Below are 23,273 nucleotides of genomic sequence, written 5' to 3' on the forward strand. Positions count from 1 at the left end.
CTTCCTGTACGATGTCCAGAGACCCAATCCTGTTCTGTGAAAAATGTTAATGGACCAACCTTCAGTTCCGATGTAGGCAGCAGATCCAACACCACAATCTAGGTGCAGTGGCTTCAGGTAAGAATCATTGCAATAAACCTGTGTGGCATCATCTTGATTACCTTGTAGTTTGTCGAAGGCACCCTAATTTGGTTCTGGTATCATGTGGCCATGTTCTTTAGGTTAGTCTCATCCCAGTAGAAGGGACGTGATGCTTGATTAGTTTTAAATCAATTGCCCATCAGGTACTGGTTTAGGACTACATGGATGGCACATTCATGGACAATAAGATGTGAGGGTTACTTTGCTTAGAATGCTTCTGGAAAAGATTTTCCTTGCTCTTAAAAAGTGGAGATGCAAGGCCAGGCACGGTGGCTCACGCCTATAATCCCAGCATTTTGGGAGGCCGAGGTGGGCAGATCACCTGGAGTCAGGAGTTTGAGACCAGCCTGGCCAACATGGTGAAACCCTGTCTCTACTAAAAAAAAAAAAATTAAAAAAAAAAACAAAACTAAAATTAGCTGGGCATGATGGCGCACACCTGTAGTCTCAGCTACTTGGGAGGCTGAGGCAGGAAAATCGCTTGAACCCAGGAGGCGAAGGTTGCAGTGAGCCGAGATCGCGCCATTGCACTCCGGCCTGGGCAGCAGAGTGAGACTCTGTTGTTTTTTCTTTTAAAGAAAAAAAAAAGTGCAAATGCAGAAGTATTTCTCTTTTTAAGGCCTTACCTGTTGTGTGAGGATTTGATGCTTAGAGTCTCTGTAGTCATCTAGCTTCTCTGAGAAAACAAGACCAAGGACAAAGCCAACACCCTTGTCATGACAAAGTAGAGAAATGGAAAACAGGGTCTTGCTATGGTTGCCCAGGCTGGCTTCAAGGGATCCTCCTGCCTCAGCCTCCTGAGTAGCTGGGACTACAGGTGCATGCTCTTGGATTCCTTGATGTTTGTGAGATGCTAAAATGACTACTCTGGAAGCTATCTTGTGTCTTATTGTTACATAAGATACTCGCTTTCCTTATCATTGAAGCCATTTTTACTTGTGTTTTCTGTCACTTGTGGTCAAAAGTATGCAAAGTAATAACTCTGGCCCTATCACTCCATGTATACTCCTGAGATCCTAGAAGCATATGAATTGTCAATGAAGTTAATTTGTCAATGGAGTTCACTCTATGATTTGGAGGAGTAGGGAACACTGGACTTGGGTTCAAGGGCAACTTATTACTTGTGTTTTAGGCAAGTCACAATCACTCAGCCTCATGTTCATCTATAAAATGATGGTAATTATGTAATTACAGAGTAGTTGTAAAAAACAAGTGAAGGCATTTTGTGTACAAATATAAGTTCTTTGTATCACTAGATGTTTTTGAAAGATGAATTTAGAGTCTCCGAGTTTGCTGTAATGCCCAAATTTTAACATTCAGTGTTTTCAATGTTGTGTCTGACAGTGGCATTATTAAAATGATGTATGTCAGGGAACAGCTGGAGAACAATGAGGCTGAATGGGATTCCCACGGGCTTCCTCAAGGCTCAGTGGAAAAAGTCATGATGATTGTCAGTGTCTTCCACAGCACGGGAGGTAGTGGTACCTGGGCCACATATTCCTATGCTATTTTGAGGCATTTTCAATTTAGTGCTTGCTAATTGGTTTTGACCAAGTTGGGTAGTTGTATATAAGCTATGCATCCAATAAGTACCTGAAAGTACAGCACAGTTCGTGTAGCCTATATGTTTTTAGCTACAGATTTGAATGGAGATTTTAAATACAAACTTCAAATATTTTGTTCTTGATGTGATCTTCAAGTGTAAAAGTTAGACAGTAATTTACATTAACTAAATAGTCTTTCTTGAGTTTTGGGTAACACCTATCTCAAAACTCAAAAATAAAACCAAAAAACTTCATCAACAGAAATTTTGTAAACATAGTTTTTATTCTTATCTTACCTTCAATGAAATTTTGTCCTCATGCCACCAAAACATTTTTGAAACTCAGTAACTGAACACCAAACTCAGTAGCCTCATGATTACTTTTCTAGACAAATGCTGAATTATATTGCTTTAAAAAAATAGCTGATATATTTTTATTACTTTATTCCTTTTTAAAGCAGCAATATCCCCTCACATTTTTTCATAAAAATCTAAAATATCTCTAGTAGTCCCAAGTGTCTCATATTTATATTTGTTCTGAGCGTTTGTTTCATTAAGATTTTTCAGAAATAAGTGCACTTCTAAAGAGAAAGTAAATTTAAATAAACACAACAGGAAAATAATCATGGGTTGTAGCAAAACAGTTATTTTGAATGTTCTGAATTTTAACAATTCAAAGGAGAATGTGTTTGGTAGCCAGGGACCTCTATGGACTAAATTCTCAATTCATTTATTTGTAGATCAGCAAAAGACAGATAGCTGCTGCTCCTGTCAGTAAAGACTGACTGATTGATTGTCTAAGGTTTTATACAATAAAACACCAAAAATAAATGTACTTAAAATATTTTAAATTTAGAGATTTACATAAAAATATGCAGGTGTTTAAAAAACAGAAAAAGTATAGAAATAAATGAAACCCTATCTTAGGCTTTACTAACCAAAGAACATTTTTAATACTCCACACTTACTTTCCATTCACTAACTAGCTTATTAAATCAGCTACATATTGTATTCAGAAGTGGCTGGTTTATAAGCAATTCCTTATTTTCAGACAGCACAATGCTTCAATACATTTAAAGATTTAAAGCTATGTTAGTAATAAATGCATAAAAGAAAAATAACATAACTTGCTTTAATACAAAGGTTTTTAATAAAAAAGTCAAAGTCTACATTAAATCAGGAAATTGATAAATCTGAATTATACAAGCTTTCTATATACTTAGAAAAACCAAAAACACACAGTTTATAATAAAACTCTTTTAATTCAAAATAGAGTCTAATTTAAAGAAAATGTCATTATGCCCAGTTGACTAGATAGGGTTTTGTCATTTAAATTAAATTATTCACCTGAAATATGGGAAATGTATAATAGAGAAAATTCAATCTCAAGGGTACTTTGCAAATTATCTAGTTAATTTGCATCATGAATCAAATTCTTAGCTTCTAAAGGGCAGACACAGTCTTTAATTGCTTTTAGATAGGCACTTAAGAAATGCTTTTGATGAGGAGAAAACCCCAAAGATTGTGAATCACTCTATTAACTCCAGGGAAGAATGAGACTCTCAACAAAGTAGCTTTCCAGAACTACCCTTCCAGTGCCAAGAAAGTAAAACTATTTGCAAGCTCTTTCTGGTAATAAGAATGAAGGAACTCAAAACAAAAAATGCTCTATTATGCAATTAAAAAGTAAACTTAGGTAAATCAGTTTCTTTTTATCAATCTCTGTCAATTTGAATTAACGGTATTTTTCAATACCATTTCAAGAATAGTTACCATACTAGAACTAGACAATGTTGCAATTATCTCATATCTTACCTATTCATTATCACACTAGCAAAACAGTCCTTTTTAAAAAAAGGGGAGCGATGTGGGGTGAGAAAATCTCATAAACCTCAGCAAAAGTTAATATTATGTTAATTAAAGGCAGTTGTAATTAGAAAAATTAGAGTTAGTCACATTGAGAAATCCCCAGAGTTTTTAATAGCTCTCTTTCCTAAATACTCAAAAAATCCAGACTAGAAAAATGGAAGTGAACTGTTAGATAAACACATAAGTACTCAACAAATATTTAAAAAGAAACAAATCAAAAATGGGGGAGTTGGGGGAAACAGGATGGCCTTATGAAACACTGTGGAGCTACCTAGCAGCAACATTTATAAAAGCTTGTGTAGATTTGCATAATGCTCCTATGCAATTCTTCCCCATTAGGAAGACATTCCTACAAATAATTCATCACTTTAGATTTTGATCATAGATCATTTATAATGGTTATCATGGTTGTATCTTTAAAAAATTTCATCCATTAACAGTTATGACAAACATTGGGCCATTCTTTGCTAGTATATTATTCCTCAACTATTACTAATGAAACCAAAACCTCAGAGAGTTGTTTGAATTAGAATTAAAATATTAAGCTAGAAAAGATTATTTAATTCTTAGAGAGAGAGACAAAGAATTTGATGCTGATATTATCTCCCCTATCCTCTCATCACAACCCCCTGGCCTGCATTTACTTCCTTAATTCCATCTATATTCACCACAGTGATGTAGCTAAACACGAACAATATTGCCCTTTAATAAGCTGACCTCTATCAAAGATCTGTCAGGTCTGAATACAGCATGCCCACAGGAAAGGAAAATTCTACTCAGTTGTGAACATCCACTCTGTTCAAGATCTTTGGTACATTTGGAGCATAAGAAAATAATGGCACAATAATACAAGTACTATCAAAGGAAAAATTTTCATCAAAAGAAATAAAAGTTAACCAGCCATGATATGTAACAACTTTCTAGAAAACCAAAGTAAATAGCTTTTTGTTCTCTATAAGTCCATTTACATGATAGAAGTTTGACATTTAAAAAAATAGTTTAATAAAAATACACTAATTCTACAAGCAGCCTTCATGGTCATGTCTTAAATTCAACTCACCATAATCAAATTAAAATAATGCCATGTCCTCTTGTTAAAAAAAGAAGTTCTCTTGTCACAAGAAAAACAACTTTACATGTTATATAATACAGTACATCTCCCTATGAGTATACAGACTACGTATATGAAGGTCATCAGTATTTCTGAATGCAACGTAAATATATTAGTGGAGTGCTTGAGTGAAGGTGTTAAACTTTCTCTTCCTTATTATAAACTTGTCACTCCTTACTGTGAAGTTTGTGTAATAACTTGATGATAAATTCTATTTTGTAAAGAACCAGTGAATTTCTTTTTAAATCTCTTAAAACCATTACAGAAATTGTCTTCATATATATTCTACAGATGTCCAAACCAATAGGGCAATGTTCTAACACCAACTATGGAAGATGGCTTTTACTGATTATCTAGACCCATAAGATTTGCAGTAAAACATCAATACTGCAGTGTTACCTACAGGTTAGCCTATGTTGCTTTAAATGATATGTGTTTCTCCTGAATTGATTAGAGGTGTTACAGTTCAAAGCCACAGCACACACAGGCAGAATGGACCTTAATACGCATGTAGGCAGTGCAGTTAGAAAGGGATGTCTGTTCCTTTTATTCCAGTACCTTCATATAATAAAGTTAACAAAAATAATAAAATATTAAAAAAAAGAGCCAGCTGGCACTGCCAACCAATTCCTATAGTAGTCTTAGAAATCCTAATCCTGTAGAATTTCCTCTTGTAGTCAATAAGCACCACCATCTTCAGGAGTATTTCAGTGTATTGTTATCTACGCCAAGCAAGCCTGGTGATGCAGCTACCTGAGTTCTCTTGGTTATGGGTGAATGTTATCTTCATTCATAATTTCCCAGCTTTCATGTAGGTGGGGATAGAGCCACGTTGAGTCAACCCTTCAAACCTTTTATAGGTATAATTGAGAAAAACCCAGTCTTTGGATTTGTAGTCCGGTTCTGTGGTATTCGGCACTAGAAAGAGAAAAATTAAAGGAATTTCATTAGTGAAATGCCATCATCTTCAAAGACTTTTAATAGGGTTAGTTACATTACAGATTGTCTTACCTGGTTGTAAAATATCAGATTCAGGGAAGTCATCAAAATTTGAAGTATCATCAATGCTTTTGATTTCTATAGGGATTGCTGCTGGCCTTTCCCTATAAAAAGGTATTAAGTAGGCATGGTAACTTTTCTTGAACTCTCAATTTCCAGCAAATAATTCTACTTGTAAATTCTGCATACTATTCTACAGATACTAGAAAATCCAAGGAAATTTATTGTGGATTTGAGATTAGTTAAAGGGAGTTCAAAATAGTTGAGTATAATTTTTTATTAAAATGTTTTCATTTACTTAGAATTTTAAATATTTTTTTAATTTTTGGGGTTATGTGGTAGGTATATATATTTATAGGGTCCATGAGAGGTTTTAATACTGGCATGAAATGGGTAATAAGCACATCGTGCAGAATGGGGTGTCCATTCCCTCAAGCATTTATCCTTTGAGTTACAAACAATCCAATTACATTCTAAGTTATTTTAAAATGTACAATTATTATTGACTATAGTCACCCTCTTGTGCTATCAAGTAATAGGTCTTATTCATTCTATTTTTTTTGTATCCATTAAGCATCTCCACCTACTTGCCATTTTTATATCTCTGTACCCAAGGCTTTCTCATCCTATTTTTTTAAGTGGAAAAATGAGCTAATGAAAAGTAAAAGAAGAGGTTTTATTTAAAAGATTGTATAATTGTATAAAGTATTTGAGATATTATGAGGACAGGATCCTTCTTAATTGATTTAGGAATAGAATTCTACTAGTAGACAATCCATAAATTGAAAGTCATTTGAGAAAATAAGGGGCACATAGGTGAAGGGACTATATATTTGTGATGAAATCTGCATGCAAAAACTTCTGTCATACAAATTTTAAGAGAATCAAAGATACTCAGTTAAAAAGAAACCAGTCATGAAAATGCCTTCTTATCATGCTAAAAAGTTTAGCTATACAAATGGTTAAAAGAAGCTATCAGTTTTTATTGCTTCTGTTTTTTCAACAAATATTTATTGGATTTATTAGGTGCTAAGTTTACCAAATTATTTAAAACCATATATATTTTTTACCAGAATTATTCCAACTCATTTATACTTAGTATACTACTTTAATAAACCTAGTGTAGAGGAAAGAACCCTGGAGGCCTGAGAGCTAACCTTCCTTGTTATTAACTAGCAGTATGACCTTAGGCAGCCAAATCCCTGCTCCATGACTGTTCCCTCATTATAAAACCAAGAGAACTGGCAGTCTCTAAGCATCCTTCCCACTGTAAAAGGGAGGGTATTCTAGTTCTATTCAATTAAGTTATGTGTGTATAGTATTATACAGCATAGTGGTTAAGAGTTAGGCCTCCACCAGGAGAATGGCGTGAACCCGGGAGGTGGAGCTTGCAGTGAGCCGAGATCACGCCACTGCACTCCAGCCTGGGCGACAGAGTGAGACTCCGTCTCAAAAAAAAAAAAAAAAAATTACTAGCTGCAGCACTATAGTCACATTACTTAACTTCTCTGTGCCTTAGTTTCCTCACTTGTAAGACAGGGATAATAACAGTTCCTATTTTATAGAGCTTATATGAGGATAAGATGAGAAATGCAAGTAAAGTACTTAAAACAGTGCTGGACACAATAAATGATTTTTAAAAATTAGCTATTATTACAACAGGCAGAGTGGGCTAGGTGCCTGTAATCCCAGCACTTTGGGAGGCCGAGGCAGGTGGATTGCTTGAGCTCAGGAGTTCAAGACCAGCCTGGGCAATTGGGCAACATGGTGAAACCCCATCTCTACAAAAAAAAAAAAAAAAAAAAAATCAACAAAATTAGCTGAGCGTGGTGGCACACGCCTATAGTTCCAGCTACTTGGGGGGATGAGGTGGGGGGATCATTTGAGGCCGGGAGGTCGAGGCTGCGGTGAGCCATGATCATGCCACAGCACTCCAGCCTGGGCGACAGAGTGAGACCCTGTCTCAAAAAATTAAGTAATAATAATAGGCAGAGTGCCTAGCACACAGCAGGTTCTCCAGTGAAGAGCTGTACCAAGGAAATGACACATAAGCTATCTTGGAAGATGCAAAGGAGCCAGCTAGGCAGGGTAGGGGTAGAGGCAGCAGGGAGAGGGCATTTCAGTCAGGATGGATAGCAAATAGCAAAACTTAGAGGTGGGAAGAGGAGTAGGAGAGGCCATCCAAGATGCAACTCCTGCAGATGAGGCAATCGCCATATCCTGCAGTCCTAAGAAAGCAGTGAAGGCTTCTTAACTGTATTCCAAGTGCAAAAGGCCGCAGGAAAGTGGCATGGCCAGATTTATGCTTCTAAACTGTTGCTGTGTGGAGAACAGATCAGAACTACCAATGGTAGTTTGGCCATAAACTGAAAAAAGCCAATGCTCACAATTAACAACTGTAAGCAAATTCTTAAAAGTTACTTGTATTATTTAATGCCCAACCACTGTTTAAAGAGGGACTGCACCTTATTATAAATTAATTAAGGAGACAGTATGTGGTATATTACAGCAAGGACAAAAATGAGGGGTCACTGTGTGAAATGTAAATACATGTTTCATGTGCTAACAGCCTTCACTGTGAATATGAATATAAGAATTTAAACAGCTTCCCAATGTTCTTCCCTGAAAGTGGATGTTAGCCTAAAATGAGTCATCTAGCTGTAGCCACAATAGTCCCACTCACTTACATAATCCAGAAAACACTGCACTTAATGACATTATATGTTACTTTTGTATTTAATCTAGCAGAATCAGAGGTAAATTAATTGCCAACTCTAGAAATTTGTTTTTACTCAGACCTTTCCCATTCAAAGCCTAGGAACATACCTTATGTGCTCCCAGTCGACACCTTCAAAAAAGGGATGACCTTTTATTTCTTCTACTCCACTATTTCCAATTCTGTTTTCAGAATCAATACAAAATCTACAACATGGAAACAGAGAAATTATCACACACAAGTTACATCTAAAGTATTCTAGCTGCATTACTTCAAATATTTCTTTTTTAAAGAAATATAATGTTTTTCTTTTATTGATGTTAACTATGTTTATTGTAGGAAATGTGGAAGAAAATAAAAATCATCTGTAAGTGCACTGTTTAGAGATAACTACTGTAAATATGCTAATCTTTTACAATATTAAAAATACTGTGTTGCTACCATAGTTACTATGTTAGGTCTGCTTTTTTTCACTTGATATACTGAGAAAATTTGCCAAAGTCATTAAATATTTTTCAATAAATTTTTTGTTTGTTTGTTTGTGAGACGGAGTCTCGCTCTGTCACCCAGGCTGGAGTGCAGTGGCGTGATCTCAGCTCACTGCAAGCTCCACCTCCCGGGTTCATGTCATTCTCCTGCCTCAGCCTCCCGAGTAGCTGGGACTACAGGTGCCCGCCACCTCGCCCGGCTAATTTTTTGTATTTTTAGTAGAGACGGGGTTTCACCATGTTAGCCAGGATGGTCTCGATTTCCTGACCTTGTGATCTGCCCAACTCGGCCTCCCAGAGTGTTGGGATTCCAGGCGTGAGCTGCTGTGCCCGGCCAATAAATTTGTTTTCTAAAATTTACATATAGAGGTATTATAGACAGTCTACTATTGAGCCAGTCCACTACTGTTGAACATTTAAATAGTTTTCAATCTTCACTATTAAATACCATGAAAATCATAGTGTACCTAAATCTTTATACGTATCTGATTATCTGCATAAGCGAAATCCCTAGAAGTAGAACTTCTGGGTCAAAGGTCATATATAGTTTAGGGATTTAAAAAAAATAATATGCTGCCAACTGGCTATTCCCACAAGTTGTCCCAATTTATATTCCTTCCAGCCATTCACAGCAGTACCAAAACACTTCATATTAGTTGAGGAACACATGGAATTTTTTGCTTAGAAGATTTTACATATATACTTTTCATGACAGGAATCTGCTATTAACATTTTCCTTTTTCTCTTTAATGGAATTAGGTCATTGCATTCTAACAGAAGTGACCTTTTGCTTTCATATATATCAGTAACAGAAGCAATACAAGACCTCCCTCTTTTTAATTCCTACATTTTTTTCTGCATACTTCCTTTTAAGAGTTTACATTTTTAAAAACACCTTTATTGATCTCTTTGACTGTATACATCAGTGGTATCCCCTCTTCCCCCACAAAAGTGAAATGAGTCTTTTAGGTTCTTAGGAAGTTTTAAGACACTATGAACTCCTCTAGGAATTTAACCACTAACCTGAGAATTAAGTCCTTGGCTTTCTCAGATATAGGTACCTCTGGAGGAAATACCAGAGTTTCTTTCCAGTTCATCACTTTTCTGTATGTTTCTTGAGGTGTTTCAGAGCAGAAAGGTGGATATCCTATGTATCAAATAAATCAAAAATGTTTCATCAGCTTTGTGAGCAGTGAAGTTTATACCCACCAAACATGTGCGACAAGAAACCAAACAACCCTGAGTGCTCTATTTAACAGTCAAAAATGCCACCATTCATCAATTTACAATCACATTGCTAATAAAGTCAATAAAATAAAGGATTCAAAGCACTGCCTCCCCTTTTACCTGAAAAGCTATGTAGATAACCACTTTTATACGTGGGAGTTTGGGTTAAATACCCACCTTCCTGAAACGGGATCCGTGGGGAGCTCACTGGTATTGATCAGTATGTATTTAACATTGGGGGAACATCAGAATTAAGCTTAAAAGACTTCAAATATTTTAGTCAATGATATCTGTAATATGTTCAAACAATGGCACTCAAGGAAATGTATATATTTTGTACAGAAATGAATGATAAAACATACCTATTAGCATTTCATACATAATCACTCCCAAAGACCACCAGTCACACAATTTGTTGTAACCAGTCTGCATGAATACTTCTGGAGCAATGTAATCTGGTGTCCCAACTGTGGAATATGCCTACAAAGGAGCAACTCGTCAAACCAGCATTCTTAACATTTAAAAAATATCTATCTGAGGATGGCTTACTACTGGAAAAAGCAATATACAGAGGAGTTAAATTTTCACTTGTATTTATTTTGCATGTTTATCATGTGCAAGGCTTAGTGGTAGGTAGTGAGTCAGATAATATGTTATAGACTACTATTTTTCAGTCTATTTACTTTCCTGAGGGAATGCTGAATTAGTTTTCCTTTCATCACTTAGTTGAACAAATATTTATAGAGTGTCCATATGTGCCAGGCATTTTATAAGAATATATCATTTCTGCCCCCACAAGAAGCTCAGTTAAGTTATTTATATATATAGCCTTCAGTCTATTTCAAAAAGAATGAAAAAGTTGAACCTAGAAGACCTGGCTTCCCCACTCACTACTAATGTGTTCTTGGGCAAATTATTCAATTTCTCTGAGGCTCAGCTTCTGCTTACATAAAACTAGAATAATAATACCTGCCCTAATAGAGTTGATATGAAGATGAAACAATAAACGGCATGTGTTTTGTAAACTACAAACTACAAAAATAAGCATGAGGTATTTTCATTATAAATGTAATTCCAGGGTACTGCTTATCCATTAGGAAGCTATGCAGTTTTTAATTCTTAATTCATATAAAATCTTACAAAAATGATTTCTACAAGGCAGTAATTCTCAACTAGGGGTAGTACTCTTGGGGCCATGGCAAAATGTAGGACCACAGATTTTGTCATCTCAGTGACATAACTGGCATTTACAGGGCAGGGAATCCAGGTGCTAAAGAAATTTCCTGCCCCAAACACTGAGTCCTCTCTACTTCTCCCTTGGGAAACACTCGATCTAAGGCTTGGCAACTACTGGCCATGAGAATAATAAAACACACACCTGAGTAATCACCTGTATTTTGTAAATAGGGGGGTACAGAATTCCCCCACCATAATTTTAAGCAGTATTCAGTTTTTCCCCTTTAAAAATAGGGAATATTACAACTATTCTCAACTGCAAAACCTGATCTAAAATGGACACATTTTAAAAGTAGAACAAAGTTTTTCTCCTTAATGTGTAACTCAATACATTTAAAAATACTGAAATGTTTTACAAGTTTTTGCAGTTACTTAGGTTAATGAGATAATAAGCTCAATAATGCAAAGGTCATTTTATTTGGTTTTAGAGGGTATTAGCCTATTATTTTTCAGTCTATTTACTTTCCTGAGGGAATGCTGAATTAGTTTTCCTTTCATCATTTGGTTGAACAAGTATTTATAGAGTGTCCGTATATGCCAGGCATTTTATAAGAAATGAGAGAAAGAAAATCCTAAGGCACATTCTTAACCTGTAGACTGTTGATGGACCATGTTAACAGGACAAAGGGAAAGAGGAGAAAGGGGAAGCAATTCTTCTATGTGCTCAGTTATAGAAAGGAAATAGTACGGGGTTAAAAATAATGTAATTCTATATTAAAGGAGTAATTAAATTTGTGACAAAGCCAGCTTTTTCAAATTTTATCTGTTTTATTGTAACACTGTTTACATCCCAAACTTCCTGTTTACTTTGTCTATAAAGAAGTTTTTAGAAACTCACAACCACCTTACTTGCTGATTGATATTTGTTGTATCAGGATTTGTAACACAGTTATGAAAAATGGAAAAATGGAAATCACAAGGCATTCATTACAATTGCATTCACCTCAGTGAGTTTTATTTAAAGTGCTAATTACTAGTAAACAGCTTACTTGTAGGTATGCTCAGTAAACTACTCTAAAGTTATAAAGTAAAAACCAACACTTTGCTTTACAGGCAAGGAAACTTAACAGAGAAACTAAGAAAACTGTGTGATCCCAGAGCAAGTGCTATCATTGTTATGAAGTAAATACTAATTATTATAAAGATAAAAATAATCAAGTTAAAACCAGGTAAGATTTTAGAACCAAGGCACAAAATTCTCTTAAAAACTGGTTGACTCACCAGTTGTCTCCTGTTCTTCTTCCAAGTTTCTGCTTTCCTCTTTGAGTTCATGTTCTGAAATGCTAATTTCAACAATATGGAACTGTAATCACGAGGGAAAAATGCTCTCCACAAAAAGAAAATACATATACATCTAAAACACAGTGGATTAAGGAGTGGGGAAAGGGAAAGAACCTTCTGTTCTCTACAGTATCTTAACCAGGGGAAAGAAGAAAAACAACAACCAAACTTACAGAAGTCACTTGGTGGGTTGTGTGTGAGGTTTCTATAAAATTCAGTCCTGTGAGCTTTCTTTAATCCCGTACATAAACCAAAATCAGATAATTTTACATGACCCTAAAAAAAATCCAGTAAAATTAGATCATATTAACTTTGAAAACAAAAAGCCTTGTTATAAACTCCTCTATTAAATGGCAATTATAATAAAAATTCTTAGCTTGGGATTTATACACGTAAAATGTAAAATTTTAAGTATCTGATGATGATTTTTAAAAGTAGAAAATGGAGAGAGATAAAAAGAGAGCCATATTCCCTGTTGTCATTTCATTCCCAAGTCCTCTCCTAGTACCTTATCATATAATGTTGTTTAGCAATATTCTAAATTGCAGTTGCTGATTTCCATTCACAAAATCAGCTCTACTGCTCTAAAAAATAATCAACAGCCTAGTAATTCACCAGTTTATTCACATGCCTTGGCATCCAATAAAAGGTTGTCTGGCTTAATATCCCGATGGATGAAACCCAACTGGTGGATCGCATCTATTGCCAGAACAGTCTCTGAAATGTAGAACTGTGTTTCCTCTTCTGTCAAGGTGTCTTTCTTCATTAGCAATGTCATCATGTCACCTAAATAAAGGAAAGTCAAATATATTATTATTGAAAATGCCTCAAAGGTGGAATACCTTGTAAAAGCTTTCCTGCTTTTTTTTGGAGACAGAGTCTCACTCTGTTGCCCGGGTTGTAGTGCAGTGGTGTGATCATGGCTCACTGCAACCTCCGCCTCCTGGGTTCAAACAGTTTTCATGCCTCAGCCACCCAAGTAGCTGAGATTACAGGTGTGCACCACCACACCCAGCTAATTTTTGTATTTTTAGTAGAGATGGGGTTTTGCCATGTTGGCCAGGCTGGTCTCAAACTCCTGGTTTCAAGCTATCTGCCTGCCTTGGCCTCCCAAAGTACTGGGATTACAGGCATGAGCCACCATGCCCAGCTAGCTTTCCTGGGTTTGCATTTTATGATCTACCCAGTATATTTCTAACCACATCTTAGGCCAAATAAAACTGCTATTGCATAGCAGAAGTTTCATGACTTTTAATGGTTTTAAGGCAGAGACCATGTGAAATCAAATCACAAAAGAGCTGATAATGAAGTAATATCTACCACTCAACTTCTAGAATTAACTGCTGAGGAAAATGTCAAACTGCAAAAAAATTAGAATAAGTGCACCTGGAAACCAAATATATTCATTTAGAGTTTAGTGGGACATTATCCCACTAAAAAAGGCACCTGCAGACATTCTTTTATTTTCAAGGAATTTTAAAAGTTTTAACAGTTTTAACTGTTGTAAACACTGGTGCACTTACAACACAGAATTGACAACTGATTACATTTTTTTCATGTATTTTTTGAGGCTTTAAAAAAAATAGGGGGCCAGGGGCAGTGGTTCACGCCTGTATTCCCAACACTCTGGGAGGCTGAGGTGGGTGGATCACTTGAGGTCAGGAGTTTGAGACCAGCCTGACCAACATGGTGAAACCCCATCTCTACTAAATACAAAAAAAATTAGCTGGGCATGGTGGTGGGCACCTGTAATCCCAGCTACTCAGGAGGCTGAGACAGGAGAATCGCTTGAACCCGGGAGGCAGAGGTTGTAGTGAGCCAAGATCACACCACTGCACTCCAGCCTAGGCAACAGAGCGAGACTTCATCTCAAAAAATAAAAATTAAAACAAAACAAAACAAAACCCAGAATTCTTTGCCCTCCATTGCCATTCTTGTCCCCTTGCCCTCTTTGCTGAACAATGATTAAACCTCTTTCCTTTATAAATTACACAGTCTCAGGTATTTTTTTTTTTTTTTTGAGACGTAGTCTCGCTGTCTCGCTGTTTTCGCCCAGGCCGGACTGCAGTGGCGCTATCTCAGCTCACTGCAAGCTCCGCCTCCCGGGTTCACACCATTCTCCTGCCTCAGCCTCCGGAGTAGCTGGGACTACAGGCGCCCGCCACTGCGCCCAGCTAATATTTTGTATTTTTAGTAGAGACGGGGTTTCACCATGTTAGCCAAGGATGGTCTTGATCTCCTGACCTCGTGATCCATCCGCCTCGGCCTCCCAAAGTGCTGGGATTACAGGCGTGAGCCACCGCGCCCATCCAGTCTCAGGTATTTTTTGTAACAACACAAAATAAACTAACACAACTTATAACAATCTAATTATATACAGTGAACCCAGAACGGTAATATTTAAAATGTGCTAACTTTATCATTCCTTCACAACAATCTGTTTTGTGGTAAAAATGAGCATCAATATGGTAGTAAATATTTTTAAACTGTGACTATGTAAAGCCTCAGAGCAAAGAATATAAAAGTAAACCTCACCAATAAAATTATTATTGCATATAAAGATGTGCTTGTATCAGTCTGTCATTGATACAACGTTTGCTTTTACCTCCAGGGAGAAATTCCATGATTAGATAAAGATTCCTCTTATCCTGAAAACTGTAAAACATCTTCACCACCCAGGCACCATCTGCTTCTACCAAAATATCTCTTTCTGCTCGGATATGGGCCACCTAGATGAATATATTTTTGAAAAAAATAATTGTAAATACATCACACATTTGTTAAACTCATCTCTTACACCTATCCATCCATAACAGTTAATGAAGGAAAAATGGAGTTTCAGAAGATTTGATACATATATGAATGTTCGTATTCTCATCAAATATGGAGAACCTCAAGAAATAGTTTATTTTAGCTTATATCTTTAGGTCTGAAAAGGTGAGGTCAACAGGTATATTATGTGAAGCTAAGGCCTCTGAGGTAGAGCAAGAATCAGTCTAACAACTTTTTAACCAGAATCTCTACCCAGCCTAGGATCCTGGCTTTGTCATATACATTTAGGGCACTAGTGTGATTTTTAAAGTTAAAAGTAGTAAGCAGGGCCGGGCACAGTGGCTCACGCCTGTAATCCCAGCACTTTGGGAGGCCAGGGCAGGTGGATCACGAGGTCAGGAGATTGAGACCATCCTGGCTAAAATGGTGAAACCCCATCTCTACTAAAAATACAAAAAATTAGCCAGGCATGGTGGCACACACCAGTAGTCCCGGTTACTCAGGAGGCTGAGGCAGGACAATCGCTTGAACCCAGCAGGCGGAGGTTGCAGTGAGCCGAGATTGCATCACTGCACTCCAGCTTGGTGACAGAACGAGACTCCATCTCAAAAAAAAAAAAGAGTAAGCAATGCCCTGTAAATTGGTACAGCAAACCTAAGCTTGGCTAAAAATAGCAAACTATTTTTAATTGTTAAACAAAGGTCCCAGCTTGATCACTATTTGGTGTTTTTTAAAGAAACAGTAACAATTACAGTAACTTTATATTATTGTTATAAAACCTATCATATCTATAAATGTTAGCTAAAGCAAATTTGTGTAACTTTTGGGGATTTTGCCACTGATTTCTCGGACACATAATTACTAGAGATACTATCATGTGAAAATGTTATAGACTGGAAAATTTTATAAACTGGATAATTTATGGGGTTGGTATAACTGGTCAGTTTGCAGATGCTTTTGCATTAATATATTTATACACTTTTTCCAAAGATTAATAAGATTTGATTTATGCTTTTGCTATTTTCATTGTGCAACGTTAAAAACTCTGGTCCAAAGCACATGAGAACATACATTTGTAAACCTTTCTATGATAATAAAATATGATCTACTTAAAGTGTCATATTTGGAATTACTCCTAGTGCAGTAAATATTCTGAGATCAAAGCGTAAGAGTTGAGGAATAAGAACTTGTCTTCTGGCATGAAAATACTTTATAATTTCTATGGATCTGTTTCATTAAGTGAAAAGTGGTAGCAAGAGTGCCTACCTATTACCTTTCATGAAGCAATTTAAGGTGGTAAGGAAAAGCCCTAAACTTTGGTGTTGCTTCTGGTGTGTAAGGAAAACAGCTACAACATAAACATGGCTTGATTATTTTTAAATGGTTTAAAGCCAAATTACAGGATCCCTTTCCAAAACAGGATCCAAAGGTTGGAAAGTATGACCTATGGTAATCTGGTAGAACAACAGTGAGGAGATCAGTTGGTATTTAATTTTGTGGGGGTGGTTTGCATTAAAATAAATGTGATAAAAGTTAAAATATTGATGTATTAGAATTGAGTAGAAAAAAGCTTTCTAAAACAAAATCCAGTGGTAACAAATGCAAATTAATTTATACAGGGGTAAAAAACAACCCCAAAATGCAAAGGCAACTAGACGTTAGGCTATGGAGAGATTTCCGCCCCCCACTTCCCCACAGGAAAGAGCAGTGGTCCAGAGGCTCCTTAACTTCCCACAAAATATTGTAGACCAAGGGCTGTCCAGTACAGATGTAACACAAGTCATGTATGTAATTTTTAAATTTTCTAGAAGCCACATACAGAGTGAAATTATTTTTAATAATACAGTTTATGTAACCTAATATATCTGAATATTATCACCTTAGTATGTAATCAATATAAAAATCATTGAAATATTTTATGTTTTTTTTTTTTTTTTTTTTTGCACCAAGTCTTATTTGCTGGATATCCCAATTTGTGCCCAGTAGCCACATGTGGCTGGCTGGTGTCTACACTACAGCTGGAACTAACTGCTTCCTTCTGTCCTTCCTATTATACCCTAGTAGGACTAATCCCATTATGGCTAAGTTAGATTCCTGTTGCCCTCCCTGTCTCTGAGGCTATGCATCTTTACCCAAGTCCTTATTGCCATCATTATCTTTCTTTTTTCTTCCTTTTTGTGGAGAATGGGGTCTTGCTATATTCCCATCATTATCTATAGTTCTCTAATCCAACTCAGTATCTCAACCTTCCTTGCCTTCCAAACCTCTTCCCTCTGGGGAATCATAGCCTGTCATCAACAAAATCCCCTATAACCCTGTCTCCTGATGGTTCCTATTACCTTCTTAACCTAACTGAAACTAGGGTGAAAAATCACCCAGCTATGCCAGTGGGTTTCACTTTAAATTCATGACTGCAAATCTCAATGAGCCTTCAACTGCATTTCCTTACCAGGTCTGCTTTCCCGCACCTGAAAATGACCATTTCACAATTTCTCTCGTTAAATATTCAAAAAGCCATCCCTCCTTTACTCGAAGCCACCCCTTATAACTGCATTAAGGCACAGGAAACATGCAGAGAGCCCAGAATATTTACAAGGTTACAGATTTTAGAAATATGTAAAATCAGCAAATTTCCAGGAGACTAGTTTTGATCATCTGATATGTGACAGGGATTCTGGGAGCCGAGAACTGTCCTTTATTTTCATTGTAGTCAGAAAAGGAGGTATTTCAGAAGGTATGTACTGAATGTTCATGCATCTACAAAATTCATAGAGTAAAGCTTTAATCTCCAGTGAGGCTGTATTTGGAGATGGACCCTTAGGGAATTAATTAAGGTTAATTAATGAGGTCATAAGGGTGGAATTAATGTCCTTATAAGAAAAGACACCAGAGAGTTCTCACAGGAGTGTGTGTCCCCGCACACACCAAGGAAAGGCCATGTGAAAACTTAGTGAGAAGGTTGCCATCTGCAAGCCAGGAAGAGAGGCCTCACCAGAAACCAAAACCTGCCCAAACTTTCATTTTTGACTTGTAGCCTCCAGAACTATGAGAAAATAAGTTTCTGTTGTTTAAGCTAACCAGCCTGTTGTGTTCTGTTATGGAAGTCTAAGCAGACTAATACATAGATTATAAATTTAGAAGAAACCTTAAAAGAACTGAGAAACACTAAAACAGGCTACCAAAAAATTAATAGCTTATGTAGTAAGATGTGTAAACTGCTTCTTAAAAATTCTAATATAAACACTCTTAACACCGCGTCAGTGGATGCTCCTTTATATTACATGTGTTAAAGAACTCATACCTGCTCTTTTTCAAGCATATCAGACTTTCTCAATATCTTCATTGCATAGATATGGCCTGTATCTTTCTTCTGGACCAACCGCACCTAAAAGATAAAAAACATATATTATAAAACAGTCACTACTATTTGTTCAGGAAAGAAAAGTAGCTTCCCTTAAAGAAAGCAGGAATTTGCCAGTATTGGTATTTCAGGAATTTTATATATATAAATATTTATATATTATATATATGTATATAGATTTTATATATAATTTATATAGATTATATATACATTTATATATTTATATATACATTTATATATTTATATATATTTATATACATTTATATATTTATATATATTTTTATATATATATACACACACACACACACACATACAAACACATATATATTTTTTTTGAGAGAGCGTTTCACTCATGTTGCCCAGGCTGGAGTGCAATGGTGGGATCTCAGCTCACTGCAACTTCTGCCTCCTGGGTTCAAGCGATTCTCCTGCCTCAGCCTCCCAAGTAGCTGGGATTACAGGTGCCCACCACCACGCCCAGCTAATTTTTATATTTTTAGTAGAGACGGGGTTTCACTGGCCAGGCTGGTCTCGAACTCCTGACCTCAGGCGATCCACCCGCCTCGGCCTCCCAAAGTATTGGGATTACAGGCGTGAGCCACCACACCCAGCCAGGAATTATATTTTAACACATATTTTAAATTATCTTAAGATATATATTTGCAGCAGTAGTGACTTTTAAAAAGAAGCACACCTCTCCAAAAGCTCCTCTTCCTATAACTTTCAGAGACTCAAAGTCATCCAAGCCAAGTCTGGTCCTTTTGAGCCGTAAGAACTCTGTTTCTTTGCGAGCGTGTTGTGATCGACGTAACTTTTTCTATTAAAAAAAGACAATTTAAACGGATGATTTTATAATTAGGTTGTTTTGATGGAGCTTCTAGTATTAAAAGATGATACACGTAAAAATAAATGATAGCACTAATATGTAATATACTATTAGGCTAAAACAATTTAAAGAAAACTTTCTAAAATTTTTAACAACCGATAAATCTTTACTTTTGAGGTGGACTCCATTAAATATGTAATTTAGTCCATCATATTTGTCTATATATATATATATATATATATGTATAACTTATTCTTTCATCTATATGGTAACAATTCCATAAATAAAAATTAAATGTTAGTAAATGTTAATGGTATTCTGATACTGATTTTTATTCTGTCAGGAAATCTGCTTTGCTTCAATTCCTTAATTTCCAAGGTTGCTCTTTCACAACTACTGAGACTTGTGACAATAAAATAACAACATAATGGTAGTGTTTCCAAAGAGATTTACTTGTGGTAGAATTTACTCTTGGGCAAATTTTAATAAACTGCTTGAGACTTGGCATAGAACTTCCTGAAAATATAAAATTGCAAAAACAATTACAAGAAGAAGTCATTAAAATATCCAAGTTGGTAATTTCATAACTGATTCTACAAAGACCACAAAAAATAACTTCCATTAATAAGCAATACTGTGAAATACCTGCAGGTTACATTTGGAACAAGCATTTATTTTATTGTTCTAAACTTCATTTTTCACCCTCACCAATCAAAATTCTGTTTTTGGACATAGTTAGCTCCTAGTAGAGGAAACACTAAGTGGAAAAGAAACAATATCAGTGAAAAAATTTAACTCCTGTTCATCTTCAACTGAATCCTGCCAAGCTTTTAGTGGTTCAGTTTGGAGGGACAGACAAATCAAAATGACAGTAACAGCTTAGAAACATTGCTTCTAAATGCAGCTGATGGTATAGCCTCTCCCTACTCCTGTATATATCTGTTTTTAAAAGGGTTAGGTGAACTATTAATTAGAAATATGTATGTAAACATGTATTATCAATGCAGTGGAATTCTGATACTTCTAACAAAGTTAATCTAAGAAGATGAAATCAAGAAATGTCTTCAAACAGCTAAATGAAGTTATACACTAAGGCACACCAATGGTGTAAATTATGACAGTAATGAAGATAAAAATCAAGTACACAAATTAACAGGCTTTGCCTAATGTCTTTTTTTAATGTCTTTAATGTCTTTTTTTAAATGTCTTTTTCCACATCTGATATTGATTATAAAATACAATGGTACTATGGAAAAAGTAAGCAAACAACAATGAAAGATTATTTTTTTCAGTAAGAAGTGAGGCGATAAGCCGGGTGTGGTGGCTCATGCCTATAATCCCAGCACTTTGGGAGGCCGAGGTGGATGGATCATGAAGTCAGGAGATCGAGACCATCCTGGCTAACATGGTGAAACCCCGTCTCTACTAAAAATACAAAAATTAGCCGGGCGTGGTGGCATGCACCTGTACTCAGGAAGCTGAGGCAGGAGAATCACTTGAACCCGGGAGGCAGAGGTTGCAGTGAGCTGAGATCCCGCCATTGCACTCCAGCCTGGGTGACAAGACCGAAACTCCATCTCAAATATATGTGTGTATGTGTGTGTGTGTGTGTGTGTATAAAATTCCTGAAATACCAACACTGGCAAATTCCTGCTTTAAGGGAAGCTACTTAAATATCAGTTTAACGAAGCTAAAATTACATTGATATAATTAAGAAAACAAATGTGGCCTGAAACAATAGTGAAGACTATTTTTTGCTGCTTTTTACCTAAATGCAATGACAAATACCCTTTTTTGCACATAGGTGTTCAAAAATACCTTTTGAATAATAAAAAAAAAATTACTAGTAAAACAAAAGATAGCTCTAAAAAGTATCTGATTTTAAATTTTAAGACTAATTTTTAAAAGGCCACTTGGTGGCACTATAGTATCATGTCCTTTAAGGAAGTAGTGAGGAGGGGTTTTTTTTAATTACATAAAAGAATAAGAATTTTGAAAGTATTTTGAATCTCTCCCTTTATAGATTATAAAACAGTACAGTTGGATATAGTTGCAGAAATCCTACTTAATCTGAATGGAAAAGATGACCTCACTATACACAGTTTCATAAATTGTCTAGTAGTTTGTATAATGCAGCACTCACACAATTTATGTGGTTTTGGGCACAGCCATTTAATAGCAAAAAGAGAGAGTCACAAGTGTATGGAACATATAATTCTATAAAAATGAGCATCACCTATAACATTGTTACATTACTTAAAAAAAATTGATTCCACGATTTTAGTCTTAGAATCAGTGTTGCAGTCCAGAGGTAGCTGAATCAAATTCATGTTAAAAAAAAAAATTGGTGAAAAAGCCTGTTGATATATCTACTCACAACCTGTATAGATTAAGTAGCCTTGAAAGACAAACAGTATCCTTGTGGTAATCGCATCCTTTCCTCTTCAAAGAAGACAATAAAAATCTGTGGACAGCTTAACATTTCACGACTCTTTTATAGCTTGAACTTGCCTATTTAGTTTTTCATTAGAGTAAATAACATTCCATGTTGGATGGGATTTTCTTAAGTGAGATGAAACTAGAAAGTGATTTTCTTCCTTTCTCCATTCCTTTTTATATAGGTGTTCCTCAAACTCTCCATCTGTAGGGTGGCCAGTATTTGTATAAGACAGACAGTGCATACAAAAGTTTTCAGATGAAAAGGGTTCAGCTAGCAACTTTATCTATTTTATTTTTATGAGAGAATTTTATTTTTTATCAAACCCACCCCATATAAAGATGCTGTAACATACTTTATATTAAGGTTGAGAGAGCTTGTCTATTTTAGAGAATTTGATATAATCCAGGCTCTAGCATGGAGCCTAATAATAAGAACCTGTGGAATTAAAAACATTTTTACAGAAAAACATTAGAAGTTTTATAAACTGGTATTATGGGCCACTGACTATTTTTTATGGAAAAATCATCTCCTATTTTCTACAAGTTATTCAGAAAAATTAGAGAAAATAGCTGTAAATGTAGTCAGTACTTGCTGATGCAGACCAGAAGTTGCAAACAGGAAGCTACAAACTATATTCAACCTACAGATATATTTGATTTGGACTGCAAGTTGTTTTTCAAAAGCAGGTGATTGGTTATTCTGCAAGAAAAGTCCAGATTACTAGCTTCTCTGGAAAAACAGGGCCTTGGCCACAGGGGCCAATAATGGTAGCAATCCTCTTTAGATGAGCCTTGGTTCCCTAATTTGTCAGTCCCCACCACTGATGCGAGTCCCTAGGAGGCATGTCCAAGTGGGCTGGGACTCTTATTACAGCAATGTGAAAAGTGGCATGTCTTTGCCAACAGATAAACTGTAAGGATCAATATTTAAGAAAATAATATTTTTTAAAAAGTAAAAATATTAATCTATTTCTTTGTGGAAGCAAAAAAAAATCATATAAGTTGAATATGTAAACAAAGTATATCTGGATCAAAAGAATATAACCCTAGATGCCACTATGAAACCAACCTGGCCAGCTTGTCTCACTTCCGTTGCCTGCTTAGTGTTTGGGCATCTGTTTTTGCAGTCTCTTCCCTACACTTCAAATTAAGATCTTATGTTTAAGATTTCTATATCAATATAATGATGTATAATATATAAATGCAATTATATGGTTATTAATTATAAGAAATTTATAATTCTAACTTTAAAATGAGGAAAGAT

General features: G+C 35.8%; 1 protein-coding gene across 12 annotated transcripts in view; it reads right to left on the reverse strand.

The window, feature by feature from the left end:
- Nucleotides 1–2,811: 2,811 nt before the first annotated feature.
- STK38L (serine/threonine kinase 38 like) overlaps nt 2,812–23,273 on the reverse strand; it is an 80,701-nt gene continuing 60,239 nt past the window's right edge. For 7 of the 12 annotated variants that reach the window (XM_001143341.6, XM_063786862.1, XM_054664414.2 and 4 more), the window contains 11 exons: nt 19,439–19,561; nt 18,685–18,768; nt 15,217–15,340; nt 13,243–13,397; nt 12,785–12,887; nt 12,552–12,613; nt 10,457–10,574; nt 9,891–10,014; nt 8,490–8,585; nt 5,676–5,767; nt 2,812–5,582 (listed from right to left, as the gene is read on the reverse strand). In XM_001143341.6, the coding sequence (XP_001143341.1) occupies nt 5,455–5,582; nt 5,676–5,767; nt 8,490–8,585; nt 9,891–10,014; nt 10,457–10,574; nt 12,552–12,613; nt 12,785–12,887; nt 13,243–13,397; nt 15,217–15,340; nt 18,685–18,768; nt 19,439–19,561 (1,209 nt within the window). In that variant the 3' untranslated portion in view covers nt 2,812–5,454. The remainder of the gene's footprint in view (nt 5,583–5,675; nt 5,768–8,489; nt 8,586–9,890; nt 10,015–10,456; nt 10,575–12,551; nt 12,614–12,784; nt 12,888–13,242; nt 13,398–15,216; nt 15,341–18,684; nt 18,769–19,438; nt 19,562–23,273) is intronic. The other 5 variants (XM_063786861.1, XM_054664415.2, XM_063786866.1 and 2 more) reach the window with 2 other exon arrangements.

The sequence above is a fragment of the Pan troglodytes genome, chromosome 10 (assembly GCF_028858775.2).
Source record: "Pan troglodytes isolate AG18354 chromosome 10, NHGRI_mPanTro3-v2.0_pri, whole genome shotgun sequence".
Lineage (NCBI taxonomy): Eukaryota > Metazoa > Chordata > Mammalia > Primates > Hominidae > Pan > Pan troglodytes.